The sequence below is a fragment of the Papaver somniferum genome, chromosome 9, assembly GCF_003573695.1.
Source record: "Papaver somniferum cultivar HN1 chromosome 9, ASM357369v1, whole genome shotgun sequence".
Taxonomy (NCBI): domain Eukaryota; kingdom Viridiplantae; phylum Streptophyta; class Magnoliopsida; order Ranunculales; family Papaveraceae; genus Papaver; species Papaver somniferum.
Window position 1 is genome coordinate 189638618 of NC_039366.1, and position 21728 is coordinate 189660345.

The following is a 21728-nucleotide window of genomic DNA, read 5'->3' on the forward strand; positions in this document are numbered from 1 at the left end:
TTGCTTCTATCAAAAAGTTGAAGCAGAAGAAACATCTATCCAACAGTGAGAAGCTCCATTATATGTCATATGTTCTATAAATCATATATCTTAAAAGGGACAAACCCTTTTGGAAGAGTTAATCCTATCAAACAATATTTGCAATCTTCTACATCATTCCTAATCACCCTCTTGATCTAGATTACTCTTCACACAAGGTTTTTGCAGCTGATCAAAACCTGATCATTGGGTGTTGATACCAGTGACTTGAGTTCGAAACTTGACAACACCAATTTCTTTATTATTCACTAAAAATAAATAAAAACAAGGGTTTGTGTAAGTGAAATCCAATTAAAGGTAGATGGTTAGAGAAAAATATTCTGGACATAATTGTCCCAGAATCAAGAATACAAAACGTTGTAAAAAGACGTTCTTCCATGAAACCTAAACTCAACAAATGCTAATAAGGAGTACCATTTTACTGGAGAGGGTACCAAATCCAAATTGGACAAAGTATTTTTTTCTGTCTTATATGAGGATTGATACGCTTCCCAGTAAACTGTTACCCCATTAGAAGCTATGCCTAAAATCACTACATTGAAAAACATAGATAAACATCATTTTTTTCTAGAACTGCACAGGAACCGACCTATCAAACCGAACCCGTCCGCATCCGATGAAATCTTAGGTTTTTAAACTGAATCCACCCGTAGTGGGTTGGTATATGGTTATGAGTCTAAAACCCCGATATAGATGGATCTGTTTGTGCGTTAATGCTAAAACCGACCAAACCCACATGTAAAAAACGATAGTGTTGATTGTTTAACTTGTTTTTATTCGAAATACTGTTGTTAGTATTGAACTTTGAAGACTTATGATTGTGGTTTGGCTTGTTTAAGTAATTAAGAACTGAAAGAAGTATCTTTAAATTTTAAAACATGTATGTGGGCGTATGAATGGCTATTGAATATATATGGCCAGTATAAATATAGACAACATTACATGCGAAAAACTGACAGGAAACGTTGATGTATAGATATCACTGATGAACCGGTTAACGTGGGTTTAAACTCAAAACCGACCGATCCGTAATGTGCGGGTTTAAACCTGAACCAAAAATTGGTTGGGTGCTTTTGATTTAAAATTGTAAAACCGAGAAACTAACGGGTTGGTAGGTGGTTTTGGATGTTCCGTGGACAGTTCTATTTTTTTCTTCTTTTCTTCTCTTTTTTTCGAGCCCCCGCTGACCGGTTCCACTAACATTTATATATACTCTCGCACGGACCGAATTTAAGCGATATTATGTGCTTTTGCAATTGGAAAGTACAACAACCCTACAAAATTCAACACTTCCCATGTTATCGATGCCAAGAGGAGCATCCCCACAACCAATCCACGACACTATTATTACGCACAATCACCCGGCAACTGATTACCTAGGTGGTCGTAATCATCCGACGGTTGTCCTACCGGCAAAATAGTGCACTGATTACGATTTGGAATCTTATTGGCCCGCCCTCGTTCCACATACGTCGGTAAAATATAATCTGTAGATGGACAAGATATTTTTCGATATTAAAAGTTGTTATCCACATTGGCACATCATCGGCAACCGTTACAGCTGTCACATTTGATACAATGCCATGTAAAAGTTTGCGTTACAGCTGTCACTCATTGTCATGTAAAAGTATTCAAACATCCAACTCAAAACCAATTGACAATAAGTGAAAGAGTCTAGGGCTGCACAACGGGTAGGGTGGGTAGGATATGGCCTATACCCGCCACCCTACCCGTTTACCGGCGGTTAAGAAAATCTTTACCCGCCACCCTACCCGCCAAATAATGGATAGGGTAGGATACGGTTAAAAAACTGGCGGGTAGGATAGGGTTGGCGTGTAGGAGTAGGGTATGTACACTTCTAGGTAGGGTGGGTAGGATATGACCTATACCCGCCACCCTACCCGTTTACTGGCGGTTAAGAAAATCTTTACCCGTCACCCTACCCGCCAAATAGTGGATAGGATAGGATACGGTTAAAAAACTGGCGGATAAGATAGGGTTGGCGGGTATGTGTAGGATATGTGCACCCCTAAAAAAGTCCTTCCATGTTATATTTAAATTAATTAAGCGGATTACATTGATGTGGAACTATCTGTCCTTTCCCACAATCAATCAATTTTCTTCATTAAAAAAAATATCTCCGGATGCAAATTGCAAATGAAAACCCCCGAGTGGGTTGCGGGTGACGTGGTTTTCCCAGCTGATGTGTACTAGAATACAAAACCCATTAAAAAAGGATATTTTATCTTTGTCGATAAACATTTCTCTTTCTTTTCTTTTTCTGTCTTTTTTTTGTTTTGGTTCTTCAGAGTACTTGAGAGTTAAGATTACTACTACCACTTTTTGTTACTAGAGAAAAAAAAAAGAAAAAGGAAATTCTGACACTTCTGTTCTCTTTCACCCATCGATTTATTATCTTTTTTATTATCACAGACATACAGAAAGAGAGCTTCACAGGCAGACAATTGCTTTAATGGCGGAAGAATAAGAATCTTTTGCTGGTAGTTGCGGCGTCAGACCGAACAGTACTCTCTGTTTGAAAACAGATTGAGATATGAGTCCAGATTCTTTTTCTTTTGATCGATTAGATCAGATTTTGCAGTTTGAAGAGTTTTCAATTTTGACGGAAGTTGATTGGAATAGAAAGAGTTGTTTCTTGATTTTGTTTTGAGAAAAGTTAATTACCGGAACTAGTTAATAAAGGTAAGTTTTCTTTTTCTTGGCTTTTTTTTGGTTGCTTCAAGAAACAAACACTTTGTTTGTTTGTATTTGGTATAAGGATTGGAGACAGATCCCGATCTGGTAATCTATTCAATCGTATTGGATTTGTGATGGCGAATCCAAATATGAGCACAAGGGATATTAGTAATATTCTATATGATGTTGCATTAGAATGCATAATGGATCGAATAGATGATGCTAGAGATAGGGATTCAATATCTTTAGTATGCAAGAAATGGAATAATACAGATGCTTTAACTCGTAAACATGTTACGATTGCTTTATGTTATACGACTACGCCGAGTCGGTTGAGTAAAAGGTTTCCACATTTAGAGTCATTGAAATTGAAAGGTAAACCTAGAGCTGCAATGTTTAATTTGATACCGGATGATTGGGGAGGATATGCTGGTCCATGGATTCAAGAAATTTCTCAGTCTTTTACATGTTTGAAGGCGCTTCATTTTCGAAGGATGATTATTACGGATAATGATCTTGAAATTCTTGGTAGATCTCATGGAAGTAGGCTTCATACTCTTATGCTGGACAAATGTTCTGGATTTTCTACTGATGGACTTTTACATATTACGGGCACTTGCAGGTATGTAGTATTTTCTTGATTGTTACCTCTGAATATACAATTTTGTTTTATGAATTGTCTTTCAATGTGTTTGTTTCATTAGAATTAGTTCCGGTAATGCTTTTTTGTTTTGTAGTAGATAAAAGAAATGCAAGAATTCATGTTCTAGGATAAAAACGGTGGACTGTGTACGCTGAGTGAGTGTATGGAAATAGGGAAGACAAAAGTAGAAAATATTTACTTCCAGTGAATTGAATGATAGTGGATATTGTCTATTATGTCAACAACTTGGATATGGTTGTAATGGCACAGTAATAGTATAGGTAGTTTTGGTGCTGGTGAGGATTGTTAGAGGTGGCACTGGTGGTTATGGTTATAGTAGAGAGGTGGTGATTGATGGTGAATGAGGTGATTCACTAGTAGTAGTGAACTGCTGAGTATGACGCATCATGGGAGATTTGATTTTCATAGGACGAGGGATGGACAAATGAAAAACCATGCTGATATGAAACTGCGAAATTGAATATTTCTCAGTTTACCCGCACCTCCAATGTATATTCCTACTGTTTTCTCCATCTCCTTACTCGAGTAGGAAAAGCTCATTAAAAGATGTTTTCTTCAGCGCTTTACTCCTTTTTAGGTGGCTTCCATGCTTATTTCAGGCTTTCAGTTTCTATATCTCCCATCCACCCTTTAGGATCGGTTATATATTTGATTCATGCCAGTTTATCTGTCTTAAGCTATTTGTAGTGCAACTTGTGCATAACCACAGAACCAATGCTGGCAATACCCAACAGAATTAGGCCAGCTGATGCATTGTGCTTCAAGGTTCTACTAATTCTAATTACTAAAAAAATCACCATGGATAAGTTGTGGACTGTAATCCAGTTGAGTGAGAAACCTGCAACTGAAAGCAAGCGTATAGGTTTTATGATTTGTCCCTCTCGGGATTTCCTTTTATTATCATATTCATTGCTGCATGTCTTCTCCATTGGTTTCGTCTTCTCTCTATTTTCACCTGTAAGTGTAAAGCCTTTTTTTGAATCTTGCGCTTCAGTATCATTGGTCAATTTCCAAAACTACCTTTATGGCTTTATCTTGCTCGTAAGTCAAAACTTGTGCAGCATATTTGATGATTTATTCTCCTAGGTGCATCCTTGACATTTTATGGTTGAAGTCGCTCATTATTGACATGAGACGCGCTACATAAATATCAAAAGTAACTACCCACTCACAACTGTCATAATGCGGCAGACTTAGAAACCTTACATCTACGGGTTGGTAAATTCTTTTCAGGCGAGTGGGAAAATCTTTGAGTGAAGTGGTTTCCGCTGCTACATCATGGTAGTTGTAAGTGTCCGTTTATAGTGGTATTAGTATTTCTGTGTAGACATTGATAAAGAAAAGAGTCGATGCTGCCATGCTTCTGTTACATTGGTTATTGACTTAAATATTTGCCGTACATTGCTCAAGCATCTTGATCTTGAAATAGCTATTTCATGAATTTACTGTTTCTAGAGATTGTTGGAAAGTACTGTCAACATTTTGGCATAGATAACTCACCTAACCAGTAACATGCTTTCATATTGTTTGTTTTACAGAGCTCTGAAAATCCTGTTTCTGGAAGAGAGCACGATAGAAGAGAAGGATGGTAGATGGCTCCACGAGGTTGCTTTACACAACACAGTGCTAGAGACACTGAACTTCTTTTTAACTGATCTAAGCAAGATTGCTATCGAAGACCTTGAACTAATTGCCAGAAACTGCAGTAAATTAGTCTCCATTAAAATTAGTGAAGTCGAGATCCTTGAACTAATTGGCTTTTTCCGGGCAGCTACAAGATTAGAGGAGCTTGCTGGGGGTGCCTTTAATCAGCAATCAGAAATGTACGCAGCCATTGCTCTCCCCAGAACTTTGCGTTTTTTGGGTCTAGGCTACGTTGGAGCCGATGAGATGCACCTAATATATCCTTTTGCAACCTTACTGAGGAAACTTGATCTTCAATATTCATTGCTTGATACAGAAGGTCACTGCCAGTTGATTCAACGGTGCCCAAATTTAGAAGTTCTGGAGGTAAAATCTGAAATCTTTTCTTTTTTTCGTTTTTCCCCTATTCTCCTTTTCGTTGATTCTGTATTTCCATTTCTTCCTGCTTTAAGTAGATTATTTTTATGTTTCACAATGACAGCTTTTCTAAATACAACATTTCAACCTAATGGCTGACCTTTTAAGTTCTTTTATCCATGGACAGGCCAGGAATGTGATTGGAGACAGAGGGCTTGAGATTCTTGCTCAGTACTGTAAGAAGTTAAAAAGACTTAGAATTGAGAGAGGCGCTGATGAGGGTATGGAGGACGAACAAGGGGTTGTATCACAGAGAGGATTGTCTGCGTTGGCACAAGGTTGTGTTGAGCTGGAATATCTAGCTGTATATGTTTCTGATATCACTAATGCATCGTTGGAATGTATAGGCACTCACTGCAAAAGCCTGTGCGATTTTCGCCTAGTTTTACTCGACCGAGAAGAAAATATAACAGAATTGCCCCTTGACAACGGTGTCCGAGCTCTATTGATGGGCTGCCAGAAGCTTAGGAGGTTTGCTCTCTATCTACGAGATGGGGGGTTGACTGATGTTGGCCTCGGGTATGTTGGGCAATACAGTAACAATGTTAGGTGGATACTTTTGGGTTATGTGGGAGAAACAGATGAAGGGCTTATAGAGTTCTCCAGAGGATGCCCTAACTTGCAGAAACTGGAAGTTAGAGGATGTTGTTTCAGCGAACGTGCATTGGCTGAAGCTGTTCTGCAACTGACTTCTCTGAGATATTTGTGGGTGCAAGGATATAGGGCATCACCTCAACCAGGTAGTGATCTGTTGCCCATGGTTCGTGATTTCTGGAATATTGAATATATACCTCCAAGACAGGTGATTTACAATGAAAACATAACTGTTGACCATCCGGCTCAAATACTGGCTTACTATTCCCTTGCTGGCCAAAGAACTGATTATCCATCTACTGTCATTCCTTGGATACGATTGCGCGGTCCGTGAAAAGTCTACCAAACTGTAAATTCCCATTTGACCTTCTTTCTGGATTTCTTTCTTCTTTGTCGTACCAAGTCACTTGTACTCTCTATAAGGTACCACTTGTCCATAGGTCTTTCTGATTTCTACATTTACTTTGCAAAAAATCAGGTTTGCCAAGTTTTTCTGTGAAGGACTCGATGCAACTTGACCCTGCAAATTTAGAATGATTTTTCAGGGACCATGGTTTTTTTTGGGGACCATGGTCTTATTAGGCCACCTTCCCTATAGTTATAGTTATAAGGGGTGTTCTAGAATATTGAAATGACTAACCTATTCTTAATCTAATTTAATTTAAAACCAACACAATAACCACCTCTATATATATATATATATAACCACCACCACCTCCCACCACCGCCGATTACCACCACCGCCGCCAATCACCGATTACCACCACCACCAACCACCGATTACCACCACCACCACCACCCACCACCGCCGATTACCACCAACAACAACCACCGATTACCACCACCGCCGATTACCACCACCACCACCTCCAATTATCACCACCAACAACCACCGATTACCACCACCACTACCTTCGATCACCACCACCACCACTATATATATAGCTTAATTTAAAACATTAACAAAGATATTCTCACAAACCCATTACTTGTCATTCGTTTTTGGTTGAATAAATGAGAACTAATCATCAAAACGAGTTGAAAATGGAAGTTGCAGAGAGGTTTAATGGAGTTTTTTTTTTCAGTAAAAAGTTCGGTTATCACAAATTATTTTTTTCTTAACCGAACTCAAAGTTCGGTTGATTCGCAATAAAATACTTTTAACCGAACTCCTTGTATTAGAACAATACAAGTCCATAAGTTCGGTTCGTTCGCAAAATTATTAAGTTTTCTTTGTAACCGAACTCTACCTATAAGCCCAGTTCGGTTGATTCGCAAAATATGTTGAAGTTTGCGAACCAACCGAACTTCTAACACTAGGTTACTTTTAACCTGAAGTTCGGTTGGGAACTTGGTTGCGTTGAAGTTTGCGAACTAATCGAACACACAAGATGTACTCAAATAAATTGTCAAGTTCAAAGTTCGGTTACCTACCATTTTATCCTAGGTAACCGAACATTGCACTGTACTACCAAAACCTCCATTAACGAGCGAGTTCGGTAACCCGCGTGTTTGGAAAACGTAGCCGAACTACACTTTCAGGTGTGTTCGGTTACATGTTCTTGACATATGGTAACCGAACTACACTTTCAGATGTGTTCGGTTACATGTTGTTGACATATGGTTAACTGAACTGGCCCAAATTTATATAAAAAATTTCATTTTTTTGAAAGTTTACATTATCTAAGTTTGAAGCATACCTGGGTACCCAAATACCCTTCCTCCGGTTATGGTTGGTAAAATCCATTATTTTTCATGTTTTCCTTCTTCATCTTCTCTAACTTTACTCTCTCAATAATTCTACTTCTTTAAAAAAAAAACTCATCTGATTTTTTAATCTCACTAATTATCTTTAACTTAATCATCTCACTAATCATTACACTAACTATTATTAACACTAGCTAATCATCACCCAAAATTAATCAGGAGGCTAATTTATGTATTAATATAAATATCTAGATAAGGGATGACCTAGATTTGTTTCTAATGTTTTTACCCAAAATAAAATCATGGTTCCCAAAAAAAAATCATGGTCCCCAAAAAATCGTGTTCCAAATTTAGGGATGCGACCCAAAAGCCTGACCCTGCAAATTTAGGGATGTAATGCAACCCTAGAAATGAGCCATGTAGTACGTGGGCTTTATATAGCTATTCACAGATTGGACCTGAGCCTCGGCTAGCCCTGGTATTGGTGATAGTAGGCTCTGTAACTATCCATATCCAACCACAAGTAAATGCTCCTCATGGAGGGAGGGATCAATCCTTTGGGTTACTTTTTGATCCTTATTCTTGTGCAAATGATGCAGGCTTTCTCTAAAGAAACTCCGCAGTAAGGGTCTACTTTGCAGCTCCTCCATATAAGGAAGCAGAAGCAAGAGCTATACTGGGCAGCAACCAAGAAGTTTGTTGAGGAGACTCGTATTTTGTTATTTGTTAAAGAGTGATGCAAATATCCTAGATTCAAATTACTGCAGGAGGTTTCGGATTAAGTTATCACACAACCGCATTATTTGGAGATACTATAACCCGTCTCTCCGGCTAATTTGAATCCCGTAAATTACCAGGTAACATGAGTGTTTGAAATTTTCTTTGGTGGTTAACTGTATACACTATGGTCCGTCCAACTAGAGTTCAAGGTCCAAGGGATTTGCCACTTACACCGCAAAATTTGTGGTCATCCTACCCTAAGCCATCATCAGTGCTATCTCATCTAGGTTCAGCACTTAATTAGGTTTTCCTGAAGATTTTTTAATGTGCATTCTTTCACTTGCTGTGTGTGTAAGGATCTAATTATTCATCATTTTCATTGAAAAATATTGTTCTGGAAATAGCTGAAGAACTCAATTGAAAAACATTATTCTGGAAGTAACTGAAAAAATCAATTGGAAAAACCAAAAAAACCCCAAACAAATATATTAAAATGTTGAAAATTTGAGAAAAGGAGGCTCAGATTCGCCTTTAGAAAGACATGCAAGGATCTATCTATATCCTCTCCTGCCTTGGCTGCAGACTGGTTGCCAAAATTGAAAAGAAGAATGGAGAGAAGAAAACCCTCCCCCAATTAATCAATTCAAAAAGACCTTCCAAGTTGCGTCGCCAAGACTTTTAATGGAGAGTTAGATTGAACCTTTGTCTGACAACCCATAGGGTTGCTTCTTTGTCTATCATCACTGCCTCATTTGTTTTTGAAAAGAGAAGTAGTAGTAGTAGCAGCAGCAGAGATTTAGAGAGAGAGAGAGAGAGAGAGAGAAAGAAGAAGAAGAGGGTTGTTTGATTTATCAAGTTTAGAATCATCAGCTCTGATTTTATCTCTAAAATCATGCAGATCTATGTATAGGAAAGGGGCAACAAACAAACCCTCAAGAAAAACTCCCACATCCCTCCTATTTTGATCTGCACTCTGGAGCTTCATACTTAAACTAATGAATGATGAGTATTTTGTTTTGGTTTGCTTTAGGGTTTGAAAACCTAAGATCTGGACTCACCCTTCTCATTTATAGGGTTCAGCTATTTTAAATTGGTATGCCCCCAATAAAATTGGTGCCCCTATTAGCAACATAAAATTGAGCGGATTACACACGCTGCGCCACATGACCTGGAAATTTCATTTCCACATGACCGGGGATATTTTGGTGGCTTATATACCACACTGTGATCCAAAGTCTATACGGGAACGGGAACCCAAGATCGGCCACTGGACTATTCACATATTGAGAAATTTCAAGAATCAGAAAGATGAGTAACAGTAGTTGCAGTGACTCTGTGGAGCCAGATTGTATATACAAAAACCATAATGAACAGATTGAAGTTAGGGTTAAACATTTGCTCTCAAAAATGACTTTGAATGAAAAAGCAGGACAAATGACTCAAATCGAAAGAACCGTCGCTACACATTCCGCCATTAAAGACCTCTCCATTGGTATCTCTCTCTTGATTTCTCTCAATCTTCTGTAATGAAATTTTATTGTGACTTGATTATTTGTTTCTCTGGATTTTACAGGAAGTATTCTTAGTGGTGGTGGAAGCGGACCATTTGATAAAGCTTCACCTTGTGATTGGGCTGATATGATTGATGGTTTCCAAAATTCAGCTCTTCAATCACGTCTTGGAATTCCAATTATTTATGCAACTGATGCTGTTCATGGTCATAATAACCTTTTTGGTGCCACCATTTTTCCTCACAATATTGGCCTTGGAGCTACCCGGTTGGTATTCTGAAATCTGAATTATGTTGTTTCAACTTTCAAATGCTAATTGGTTATAGTAACCCTAATTTAATCCATTGAATGGGTTATTAGTGATGCTGATTTGGTTCAAAGGATTGGTGCTGCCACTGCTCTTGAAGTTAGAGCAACTGGTGTGCATTGTGCTTTTGCTCCGTGTGTAGCTGTAAGTAATTACAATTCTTTCGCCTTCGATATACAATTAGACAACTGAAATAAAACCTTGAGCATGTGGTGGTATATCTGTGTTGATATCGTGGTGGTATGTCTGTGTTGACAAGTAATGTGTCAAACTCATTGAAAAATGAATGGTGACAGGTTGCTAGGGATCCTAGGTGGGGAAGGTACTATGAGAGTTTTAGCGAAGATACTGAAATAGTTCGGAATATGACCTCTGTTGTTGCCGGATTACAGGGATTGCCACCTGCACGGCATCCTAATGGATACCCTTATGTAGCAGGAAGGTACCCATCTTCTTCTTTTTTTAAAAGTAATTTGTAATGTAGCCTGGAAGATAGTTCAGTTACCATTCATTGATGTTTCCACTGCTTTGTTTTTAAGTCAGGAACAATTCGAGAGATAGTAATGGTACTGTAGAAAGGATGGCGGGAAACAAAAAGAAGCTTATCTCGTTTGTTTCATTGTAGAAATAATGTTATTGCATGTGCCAAGCACTTCGTTGGAGATGGAGGTACTGATAAGGGGATAAATGAGGGGAATGCCATATTATCCTTAAGCGACTTGGAAAAAATCCATATGGCGCCTTATCTGGATTGTCTATCTCAAGGAGTTTCCACAGTTATGGCGACCTATTCTAGTTGGAACGGGAGCAAACTGCACTCAGATTATTATCTCTTAACAACTATTTTGAAAGAGAAGATGGGTTTTCAGGTAAAGAGTTGCTGCCAATTTGGTGATTTGCTATATATTTGTTGCATGTGTCCTGAATTACCAATGGGATGTGATATGCTTAAAACTGGAAGCTTATGGTTGTGCTGCAGGGTTTTGTTATTTCTGACTGGGAAGGTATTGACCGACTTTCTCAGCCTCATGGGTCAGACTATCGATATTGCATTTCCGAATCAATCAATGCAGGAGTTGACATGGTAGAGATCCAAATTTAAATTTAAAAGCCTAGAATGATTAGAAAACATTCATGTTTCTACCCCTAGCTGAGAAATTTTGCAGGTGATGGTTCCTTTCAGATACGAAAAGTTCCTCGAGGACTTGATATTTCTGGTGGAATCAGGAGATATACCCATGTCTAGGATTGACGATGCTGTTGAGAGAATCTTGAGGGTTAAATTTATTGCAGGGCTTTTTGAAAATCCACTGACTGACAGATCGTTGCTAGATACAGTGGGTTCCAAGGTAAGATTCTGAGTACCAATTCCATTGAGCTCGATTCTTATGCCTTTTTGAGATCTTTCAGTATGTTGGATGGATGTGTTAATCTAGTTTATATGACCCAACTTAATCAGTACAATTAGACCCTTGTAATCTCAGCATATTCTGTTCAGTTTTTGTATCCTCCCATGTAAGGTGTTAATAATGGGTACTGTCAAAACTTGAAAGGGACATTCCAGCAGAACGAGTTCAGCCAGACTGCTTAATGATCTCTTTTCTTAAAGATTTTGGGGCTTAGAATCTTCTATTCCCACAGTATGGAATTTGACCTCTTAATTATCTCCAGATTCATAGGGAATTGGCTCGTGAAGCCGTTCGAAAGTCCCTGGTTTTATTAAAGAACGGAAAGGATCCAAATAAACCATTTCTTCCGTTAGATAGAAGTGCGAGAAGGATTCTTGTCGCAGGAAGTCATGCTGATGATCTGGGGTATCAGTGTGGCGGATGGACAATGACTTGGCATGGAAGCAGTGGAAATATTACAACTGGTATGTTGTACAGATTTTACTGCAAATAAATGCTGAAACTCAAATCAGAGGATGAATACTTTTGTTATTGCTTGTTTGGGAAGTTGTTCAAAGATAAACCTGTCCGACAGTGTTGAAAATGAACCGTACCAAGTAATTTTGTCCCTATCTGAGTAGCTTACTGTCCTGAATAGTAACCTTACATAGAAAACATATGAAACATTTTATTTTCATCCGGTCAGTGGGAATCTGAAATTTATGTTGAAATAATTTGCAGGGACAACCATATTGGACGCTATTAAAGAAGCTGTGGGAAGGGAAACAGAAATTATCTATCAGAAGTATCCATCACCTGACATATTTGCTGCTAAAGATTTCTCCTTTGCAGTTGTTGTTGTTGGAGAAGCTGCATATGCAGAGGCCTTGGGTGACAATTCAGTTCTTGAGATCCCTTTTGGTGGCTCTGATTTGATCAGTTTAGTAGCTACTAGAGTTCCCACATTGGTGATTATGATATCTGGAAGACCCCTAGTTCTGGACCCAGGGATGTTGGAGAAGGTCGATGCATTTGTTGCTGCTTGGTTACCAGGTACTGAAGGAGCTGGAATTGTGGACGCGGTATTTGGAGAATCTGAGTTTGTAGGCCTTCTCCCGGTGACATGGTTTAGGAGGGTGGATCAGTTGCCCTTGAATGCCGGGGACCATTCTTATGATCCTCTGTTTCCCCTAGGTTTTGGGCTAAAGAAGTTCGGTGTGGAGAACCACTCTATCGAGTAGCCTTTCACTGCAAAATGAGGAACCAAGAGGCGCACTTCCTTCGAGCAAAAAGCAGGGCATAGGACAAAGGAAGTCATCTGTCCCACATTTTCAACTCCACCGCTAGTTCGGTATAGTGTTCACCCGGTGATTTGTTTCACTTTAGCTTCTCCTTTCCGTTGTTGTCTAGTGATAAGTAAGGACTAAGGTCTAGTGATAACTAAAGTATTAAGGTACTTAGCGCTTCACTCCATTTTACGAAACAGCGATACTATATCTGTGCTAAGCCTAAGGTAACTTAGATGATTAATGATGATATATGTATATCTGAAAGTTAACTAAATTTGTTATTGTTTAAGAAACATTTAAAAGCAATCTGATGCTACTACTAATACCAACATCTGATGGTACCAAAATCTACTTTTTATGCTGCGGCATTTCATGTTTGAAACTCAATTTTTGTTCTGGAAAGTAAAACAAACCCCATTTAATACTTTGCTACTGTACTACCAATTTTATTTTTATTTTTATTTTCTAATACACAAATTCTCTTACCTTGTTTCTGACATTTGTTTATGGCATGATAATTTGACTGAATTCTTCTGATAAGATGACTGCTCTGGTTGCAACTTGGTTATCCAGGAGGACCAAATAAAGTTCAGAGTGACAGACTAAAGACATTAACGGTAAGATCCTGATATCATTGCTTAATAATAATAGCTTATCAAGTTTCTGAGGTCAGTCCAAGGGTTTTGTTAATCATTATGCATATCTACCGTTGGATTAGGTTTGAGTTTTGATCACTAGAGCTTCTCAAGCTAACAGAGCCAAGTATACCCCAGGAACATTGATGATCAAGGAATTGGACATTCAGCAACACGCAGGCTCATCATATATATGGTACCTTCTCATTTTCTTTCATTTCGAGATTTATTGCCATTTTAATTTGTGGTGCTTATAGTGATTAAGCTGCTGTGCAAATTAGTCATAATTAGAATACCTGGTAACCACGGTGTTGCATGGTCCCGTAAAATATGTTTGCGTGTCTAGGCCGTGTAATATCCTAGTGTGTAAAAGTAAAGATTTTTTTCCTCAGAATGTTGACAAGTAAGTCTCATTTTCTTATTTGAAAAGTGTGTAAAATTTTATTCTTTCTTTTATGCATACACAACAAGTTGCAAAAGTAAATAAATTATGATTATACTTAGATCTAATTGCATCATTGCCTTTCCGTCCCATGGTGTTGCATTTTTAAATTGAGTTTTAGAGGGAAAATCAGAATTAGTAGATCTTCATGGCACTAAAAGCACCCCCTACCACCACCCACATCACCCAATAACTACTAGATCCACAAGAGCTAAGGCGCCACTCACAAATCTCCTTTTCATTTTTTGTTTGGTTTCCTCCTGTAGAAGTAGTAGTAACTAAGTAAGAGCAGTTCTTATGGCAACGAACAAAAATAAAAATTTGTTGAGCCCCGTGGATGAACAAACTGCATTGGATGAACAAACTGCATTGGATGAACAAACTGCATTCTTCATTATGGAAAACTAATAAACTAATATTTTAGGGTCCTACTATTGGTTTTATTACCGTAAACTAATAAGAATTAAGTTTCACTAATGATTTTATTTATATAAACTAATAAGAGTTTGGTCCCACAAATTATTCAACTAATAAAATAAATAATAAAATATAAACCATAATTATAATAATCAGGTTTTGGAGAGAGAATATGTGAGGGGCGATCTTCCTTCTGACTCCAACGATCTTCCCTCCAACTCTAGCGATCTTCCTTCCAACTCCGCGTCTATGGCACGATCTCCCGTCTTTAACACAGACGTGCGCTGGATGTTGCGACTCAATGTTCAAAGCAACAGATTTAATGATTTGAACATCCACTTTTCATGTTTTGTTCAACGCAACAGTAGGAGCAAAATGAACAAACTCTGAATTTGTTCATCCTATAGGAACTGCTCTAATAAAAAGAAAGGCACTATTAGAGGATGCATGTTTCACTGAAAGCAATTTGTAGAGAGAATCAGAATAATGTTGTTGTTAAGAAAACTATACAAGTGAGAAAACAAGATGACTCCTCTGCTACTCCTAAGTGTAAAGTTTAGGATTCCATGTGTGAAATCTTAATCCACTTAAGCATTTTCATTTAGAGTTAGAGAATAAAGTGGTCAAAAGTGCTTTCTTATGCAACTTGCAGAAAGGTCTCCTCTCTAAAGAAAAGAAATAAAGAAAATGGGGTAATTTTGTCATTTAACTCGTTTTTTTCTTTTTTTGGCAGAAAATGATTATTTTGCTTATATTTGCTCGAATTTTTTCTTTTTATTTTTTGATGATTAGGATGATGAAGTTGATGATGAAACTTTCAAAAAAAAAATAAATAATATATGCAAGTGACATGGTGGGCACTAAGTTCCTTTAAGATGGCTGCAGCAGTGACAACAATTGTAGTTGTAGTAACCAGAAACACAAACTAAAACATGACAAAAATTTATTATACAATTAGAATTAAAATAGTAGGAGAAAGGAAGAAACAAACAAGCACAGCACAGTAGGAATTGAAATTTGTTTATTTCCATTTGGCATTTCCTGAAAAGATACTTGAATTTTAAAGTAGAAATTAGTTGAATTCAGTAAAGAGGGAATAGTAGTAGTGAGTGGAATAGTTGAGCTGCAGTTAAAGGTGTTAGGCCAATTTACTGTGACAGATTTGTTTCTTTTGTTGAAAAATCTTGAAAGCCTGATCTCTTGTTTGTGAGTTGTTCTAGTTATTAATGATTGTTGCAAATTTGCTTAAAAATCAGATAATCAGGGCATTAGTTGAAGTGTAAGAAATTACCTATTTAGATAACATGATTCTTCTGTTTTTCCTCCTCCATCTCTGGAGAGAAGAATCTGCAAACATCTCATTCAAAGAACATAATTTGATCTTTATTGAATTTAGAAATAGTCATTGGGTTTAGATGAATGAAAAGTTTAATCAGCCTTTGCAGATTGTTCCCACTAATACCGTCATAATACAACTTTTTAATGATAATTAGTACGGAAGATGATAAACAAATGACCATTTCTTCACGTGTGAAAGCTTTAGTGTTGCCCCGATAGGTGATGGCTGATAGGCAAAAAAGAGCAAAATCTAAGGTTTAGGCAAAAGGTAGGATTAGGACAATGGGATTAAACAATAAGCATAGAAATTTATGTACACAATGGTAATGTGACTGGATCTTTTGTGGGTTCTTTGAATTCTCTCTTTTACATACATTTAGGATCATCCATTCTAGCATATACTCATTGAAGAAGGAAAAAAGCAGCAAAAAGAGACATTGAAGCATGAGATGCCCCAAGTTAGTGGAACGTCGACTCAGCGTCGACTAAAATTTTATTTTTCGGTCGTCAAGATCTGTCTATTTGGCCGTGTTGAAGGTATAGATCCCTTGAATTTACAGAGAGGAAAAAGAGGTCTGATGAGGAGAAAAGTTTAGCTATTAGAGATACTAGAACGTAAACGATAAAAAAAAAGGAGTGTTTTGTGACTCAGCCAATTTGAATTCAGAATCCAGTGACATGTCTGATTAAAAGTTTGATTCGACTCCTTCGACTCTGTCTAATGAAAGAATGTACCCTACCCGAAGGTGAGAAAATCAAGTCTTATGGGGCTAGGGAATACCCTTAAACCTGTATTCCCCTACATTTATCACGTCAGGGGAATAAATGTTGAAGGGTAAGGAATACACTTGCTCGGATAACACATTTTTCTTTCTGTCTATAATTGTCGACATCCTATTTCCACTGCGATTCCGTAACTATTTTACACCTAGATCGACATGGTCTTCAGGTTTCATCTAATGAAATGCTCTTTCCAGATGTATACCAACCGATTCTACCTGTTGAACTTGAATGACACTTGCTGAATTTTTAGGATAGAGTCTCATTCAGAACCAACCTTTGTGACTCGGTTAGTTAGAGATTTTTACTTTTCTCATGGGTTCCAACATGTTGATTAGGCGTAGAGATTAAACATCAAATTTTAAAACTATAGGGTCGGGAACATATTTCACATGTACAATTGCAGAATGATTGAAGGAATAACTAATGTTTAGAGCTGCAAATAAACCAATTAATCTTCTGCTTATTGAGTGAGAAAACTAAGAGTTTTCACATAGGCATCTTTATCCTCTAATAGTTTGCTAATGGAAATATCTACATTTCAGTTGCACTGTCTTTCATCAGGTGGTCGCATTTCATAAACTGCAGTTGTTCTTGTAGTTGGAATTCCTGGGGACACATACAATCTTATTTTCAAGAATGCCTATATGGATACAAGGAAAAACGTAATTCAGTTATCTTAAGATAACTATCCCAAGTATTCATCGATATATATTCATATTAAGACCATGAACAAAAATCATAGAAACAGCAAATTCTAGCTTGACAGAATTTCAATTCCATGGAGAGAACTCAAAACGCCTCTAGATTTTATCCGTGTGGGTGACACTGTGATGATTGCATCTGAAACATTGCATTGTGAGCTCCCATATGAGATCCATGAAGAGAATTTCTGTTTAGATTGTGTCCTTGCATTTTCATCCCAAATGAGTTTATACCGTAAGTAGGTGGCACGTACAAGCTTCCATGTGCTGGGTTGAAAACCATGTCGTGGGGTTGATTCCAATCAAATAATGCTTTTGGTGCAGAGTTCTGATTTGGCTGCTGTGTTAGCATGGTAGATTGATCGATTGTCGACGTATTACTGTCTGGTGATGGAGGTTTATTGTCTGCGAGATTCACCGTCGTGATATCGTGGATACTTGATCTCCTCTTATCTTTCCCTCCTGAGAGCTGCCTGATAAAATACTTCTGGGCATGACTTGCCACTTGAGTCGGTGTTCTTGAGATAACAAAATTCCTTGAGATGTTTCTCCAATCTCCTTTACCATACTTCTTTAAACCCAAAAGAAATAACCTGCAATTCACAAACCAAAACTCATTAGCACTCCAGAATCATAAATACTGCCTCAAAACCTCATATGCATAAACAAGTAAAACCGACATTAGGCAAGCTCAAATACTGATTCTGGATTCTTTGTTAATTGTCAGGTTCTTGCACTGCAAACACCAATCAATTGATAATAGAAATACTAGCAGAGAGTGATACAGAATTGAGTGCAATTACCTGTGTTCATCCTCAGTCCATGGGACACCTTTCTTTCTCTCCTGATCACCAGGTCTAGTCGAAGAAGATCTCTTACCGCCATTCGAACCATCGAAAGATCGACTATTAACCCAATCCAAAGTGAAAGAGGAAGTAGTATAACCAGGAATTGGTACTAACCCTGCTTCTATATAACCAACATCGTCTTCTAATAATTTATATTGCTTCATTACATCGTTTACTGTTTTCCCAGGAATCATAAGTGCTATCTTTTGCCATCGATCAGGTGTGTCTTTATCGTATTGTGCTAATGCATTCTCAAATCTCTTGTTCTCTTCTTGTGTCCATCTAGTACTCTTATTATTACTATGGTTGTTGTTGCTGTTGTTGTTTTCTTCAAGTAACCAATTTGAGACTGGTAGATAAGACTGTGGTGATAGTATTTCCATTCCCCACTTCATCATGAGGCTAAGAGAGAGTAGTGAATTTTTAACAAGAGGAAATCGAGATTAAATTGAGAAGCATTTGAAGAGAATCAGAATAGCTTTTTTCATACAAGCATTTTTCAGTTGAAGAATCTTTTTCAACTTTAAAAAAAAAATCCGTTACAAACCTTTGAATAGAAATATAACAGATCTTTTCTCTGTTTCACAATACAAGTTATCAGATCTGAAAACCAACAGAAAGATTGGAATCAATCAGAAGAACCCGAGTTGCAATTTCCAGAAATAGAGTAGAAATGATTGAGAAATTTCCTCTTTTTAAAGTTCCAACATAGAAGAAACAGAACACACAGGGTGAGTAAATATGAGACACTGAAAAGGGAAGAAAACCCAAAGAAGAAAGCTGAGAAGAGAAAACAGTGAGAATCTCTTTAGAATCAAAGGGTGAGTTAAAGAAAGTGGGAAAGAAAGAAAGACCCTTTCTTTTCTTTCTTTGCTTTCTTCCTTGAGACTTACAACAACAACAGTAAGCAGCAAACTTGAAGAAATGAATCAAAATTTTTTTTTGCCTCTTCTCCTCCTCCTTGTAGTGAGATCTCACTGCAGCAGAGTAGAGAGGGAGAGAGGGGGGAGCCAAAGGTTTAGTTGTGACTGGATGATATAGGAGGGTACTGCCCACAAACTAAAAGTAAAAGTTCCTTTCTTTCTTGCTCTCTTGCTCTCTCTCTCTAATTATAACTGGAAGTAGGAATAGGAACCCCCTTCTCTCTCTCTCTGGTCTGTACAACAATATTTCTTTTTAGAAAAACAAAACTAACCAACTCAGAAAAAAATAAATTAAAGTTGAGATATTTTTTCTTGTGATTTTCTAGTTTTGAATGATGAATTTCTTTCCTGATTTTGACAGTGTGTTTGTGGGTGGACAAATTTATGACGAGTCATAAGGTGTGTAATCTTAATTACATGTCTTATTTACAATCATAATTATTCTATTATGGACTTGATAAATATTTGTTAGTTTTATGAGTATCGAAGTTAGAAGAAGGGGTTGATTGTCTGTCAATTTTACCGTTCTACTGTTTATATATCAAAAGCTTGGTTAGAGTCGTTACACGTTTAAAATTTAAATATTCGGATAATCTGAGTTGACTGGCGATTAGTTTCTGCTGTCGTCAAGTTAAAACTTGCAAGTTTTATGATTAATAGACCTGTTTTATTTTTCTCAAATAATAGGATTTAATTTTGTTTTATGGGATATTACAAGGAGAATTAAAAAAAGGGTTTTTATTTTCTTTGATAATTAATAATTATTAGGCTATTAATAAGAATGCTAGTATCTTTTTCTAAGCTTTTAATGATAGGTTGTACTTTTTTCTTCACAAATGTAGGTCAATTAGAAACATTTAATTAAGGTCATTGATACATAGTACACCCTGATTTGATAACTTAATCTAAAAATTAATTAATTTAAACATCTCTTTCAAGAAAATGTTTTTGTCTCTTTATGAATTTTTAGCTCACTCACCTCTTCAGTTAAAAGTGTGTTTGTCCTGTTTGATAGTAATAGTACTAACCTATTTAGCTTCAGTATATTCTCTCATCTTAGAAACCGGATTTAACCTCAACCGGTTTATAGTAAGGGTTTGATCAAGAGATTGAGTGAAATTAAGGGTCTCACTGAAAATTTGCTTGCAGAGAAGTATATATTTTATAAGGATCCGTTTATTTCATCGTCAATACCAGGGTTTATATAGGTAGTTCAGGATTAGTAATTATCAAATAAGATATCCACACGTATTGAGAACATGTCTGACATTTGAACTTTGACCTACTTGAATACAGTGGAATTGTACACCCTGTTTTAGGGTTAAAACTTCCTTCCAATCTGGGGGAGCCCAAAAATGGGAATGGCTTGAGACATCAATTGTCTGTCACATTGCACATGTTTGTGGTTCATTGGTTGCAGTAGTAAAGTGAAGATTGGCTAAAGCCAACTTGAACTTTTAAACCAATTTTTTTTCAACTGGTCTAGATACAACGAAGTTTGCACTTCAACCTATCCCGAAACAGAATCGATCCGATAATACTCTGCTTATTTAGCATCGGGATAGGTGCATGTAGAAATGAGACCCACCACTTGTATTTGTGTGTGGAGTTTTTGGTGGAAGGCCTGAAATCAATTTAAATTTATTCTTTTTTTCCTTGTAAAGAATGTGAAGTGTGCCTTGCTTGCTCACTGGTGGCATTACAAAATACGTTAAAATTTGAGCACAAGATGGATCAAAATACAAGCCGACACGATATGGTAATTTCTTTGTATTGTATTATGTTTGTGCCAGATTAATGGACGTACTAGAATTTTACATCACGTAAAAGCAAAGCATAACACTGAACGCGACATATAAAAAATCACAATGTAATATGGGTAAAACACATCAAAATATAGTATAAAACACGAACTGCACTATAATTTACACGTAAAATAATTATTCCGACAAATTTTTGGTCAAGTTATTTTACTTATTTTGCTAGCTTATGACATAATATATAAATTTATTAAATAATAAATGGGACTATTAAAAAAATATTTAAATGAATTCTTAAAAATATAAATGGATGTTGTGAATATGGGATTTCTAACGTTAATTTGATAGTGAGATAATCAATAGTGTAACTATTATGATACAAAACCAGGCGTATACTTATTTTTAAGAATAAAATTTTGTAAAAAAGTCCTTATAATATTGTACGTAAAACTTTGATTAAGTTTATTATAATTATCTCAAATATCCTTAAACACTTGAACAACCATGAATTTAAAGTTAATGTTATTATTATTTTTTTTAAAAAGGCTTAAAAGTTAAAACCCAAAGGTTATTTTAAAGTTTAGACTCTGGATGAAGTTTACAACCTACAAGCACAAGTTATTAGAAAAAGAAGAAAAAAAAACCTCCACTGCGATGCTGATGAGATTCGAACTCAGCTTTAGTATGACCATCCAACGACTTTCTCATTGTACCGTAATGAAATTTACAAAATCTTGACAAGAATATTAACTATGACCAATTTGAAAAGTGAAAAAATCAGGGAAAAACTTTTACATAACGTAGATTTGAGGTTTGTATAATATAGAATTAAAGGTGACCAACATTAACACTAACTTTGAGGGGTAGTTTAGAGAAAATTAAAAAAAAACAAAAATTCGCCACC

At 36.8% G+C, this 21728-nt stretch overlaps 3 protein-coding genes across 3 annotated transcripts; 2 read left to right on the top strand and 1 right to left on the bottom strand.

The window, feature by feature from the left end:
* Positions 1-2344: 2344 nt before the first annotated feature.
* LOC113310750 (coronatine-insensitive protein 1-like) lies at positions 2345-6542 on the top strand. Its single transcript, XM_026559518.1, has 3 exons — positions 2345-3358; positions 4939-5410; positions 5589-6542. The coding sequence occupies exons 1-3, from the start codon at positions 2871-2873 to the stop codon at positions 6387-6389; spliced, it is 1761 nt and encodes a 586-aa protein (XP_026415303.1). The 5' UTR covers positions 2345-2870; the 3' UTR covers positions 6390-6542.
* A 3097-nt stretch (positions 6543-9639) lies between these two features.
* On the top strand, positions 9640-13324 carry LOC113313920 (beta-glucosidase BoGH3B-like). Its single transcript, XM_026562694.1, has 10 exons — positions 9640-9974; positions 10056-10260; positions 10354-10444; positions 10597-10742; positions 10926-11169; positions 11280-11384; positions 11467-11649; positions 11972-12173; positions 12430-12912; positions 12948-13324. Exons 1-10 carry the CDS (start codon positions 9791-9793, stop codon positions 12989-12991), a joined length of 1887 nt encoding a protein of 628 aa, XP_026418479.1. The 5' UTR covers positions 9640-9790; the 3' UTR covers positions 12992-13324.
* Positions 13325-17166: 3842 nt separating this feature from the next.
* LOC113310121 (transcription factor DIVARICATA-like) lies at positions 17167-19252 on the bottom strand. Its single transcript, XM_026558701.1, has 2 exons — positions 18097-19252; positions 17167-17886 (listed from the first exon to the last, which is right to left on the bottom strand). Exons 1-2 carry the CDS (start codon positions 18537-18539, stop codon positions 17400-17402), a joined length of 930 nt encoding a protein of 309 aa, XP_026414486.1. The 5' UTR covers positions 18540-19252; the 3' UTR covers positions 17167-17399.
* Positions 19253-21728: the final 2476 nt, after the last annotated feature.

Excerpts from the sequence above, each read along its gene's own strand:
- LOC113310121 (XM_026558701.1), bottom strand. The coding sequence starts at position 18,539 with ATGATGAAGTGGGGAATGGAAATACTATCACCACAGTCTTATCTACCA. Across the intron at positions 17,887-18,096 it reads TGGACTGAGGATGAACACAG|GTTATTTCTTTTGGGTTTAA; the intron begins GTAATTGCACTC and ends TGTGAATTGCAG.
- LOC113313920 (XM_026562694.1), top strand. The coding sequence starts at position 9,791 with ATGAGTAACAGTAGTTGCAGTGACTCTGTGGAGCCAGATTGTATATAC. Across the intron at positions 11,170-11,279 it reads AAGAGAAGATGGGTTTTCAG|GGTTTTGTTATTTCTGACTG; the intron begins GTAAAGAGTTGC and ends GTTGTGCTGCAG. Across the intron at positions 12,913-12,947 it reads AAAGAAGTTCGGTGTGGAGA|GGAACCAAGAGGCGCACTTC; the intron begins ACCACTCTATCG and ends ACTGCAAAATGA.
- LOC113310750 (XM_026559518.1), top strand. The coding sequence starts at position 2,871 with ATGGCGAATCCAAATATGAGCACAAGGGATATTAGTAATATTCTATAT. Across the intron at positions 3,359-4,938 it reads CATATTACGGGCACTTGCAG|AGCTCTGAAAATCCTGTTTC; the intron begins GTATGTAGTATT and ends TTTGTTTTACAG. Across the intron at positions 5,411-5,588 it reads CAAATTTAGAAGTTCTGGAG|GCCAGGAATGTGATTGGAGA; the intron begins GTAAAATCTGAA and ends ATCCATGGACAG.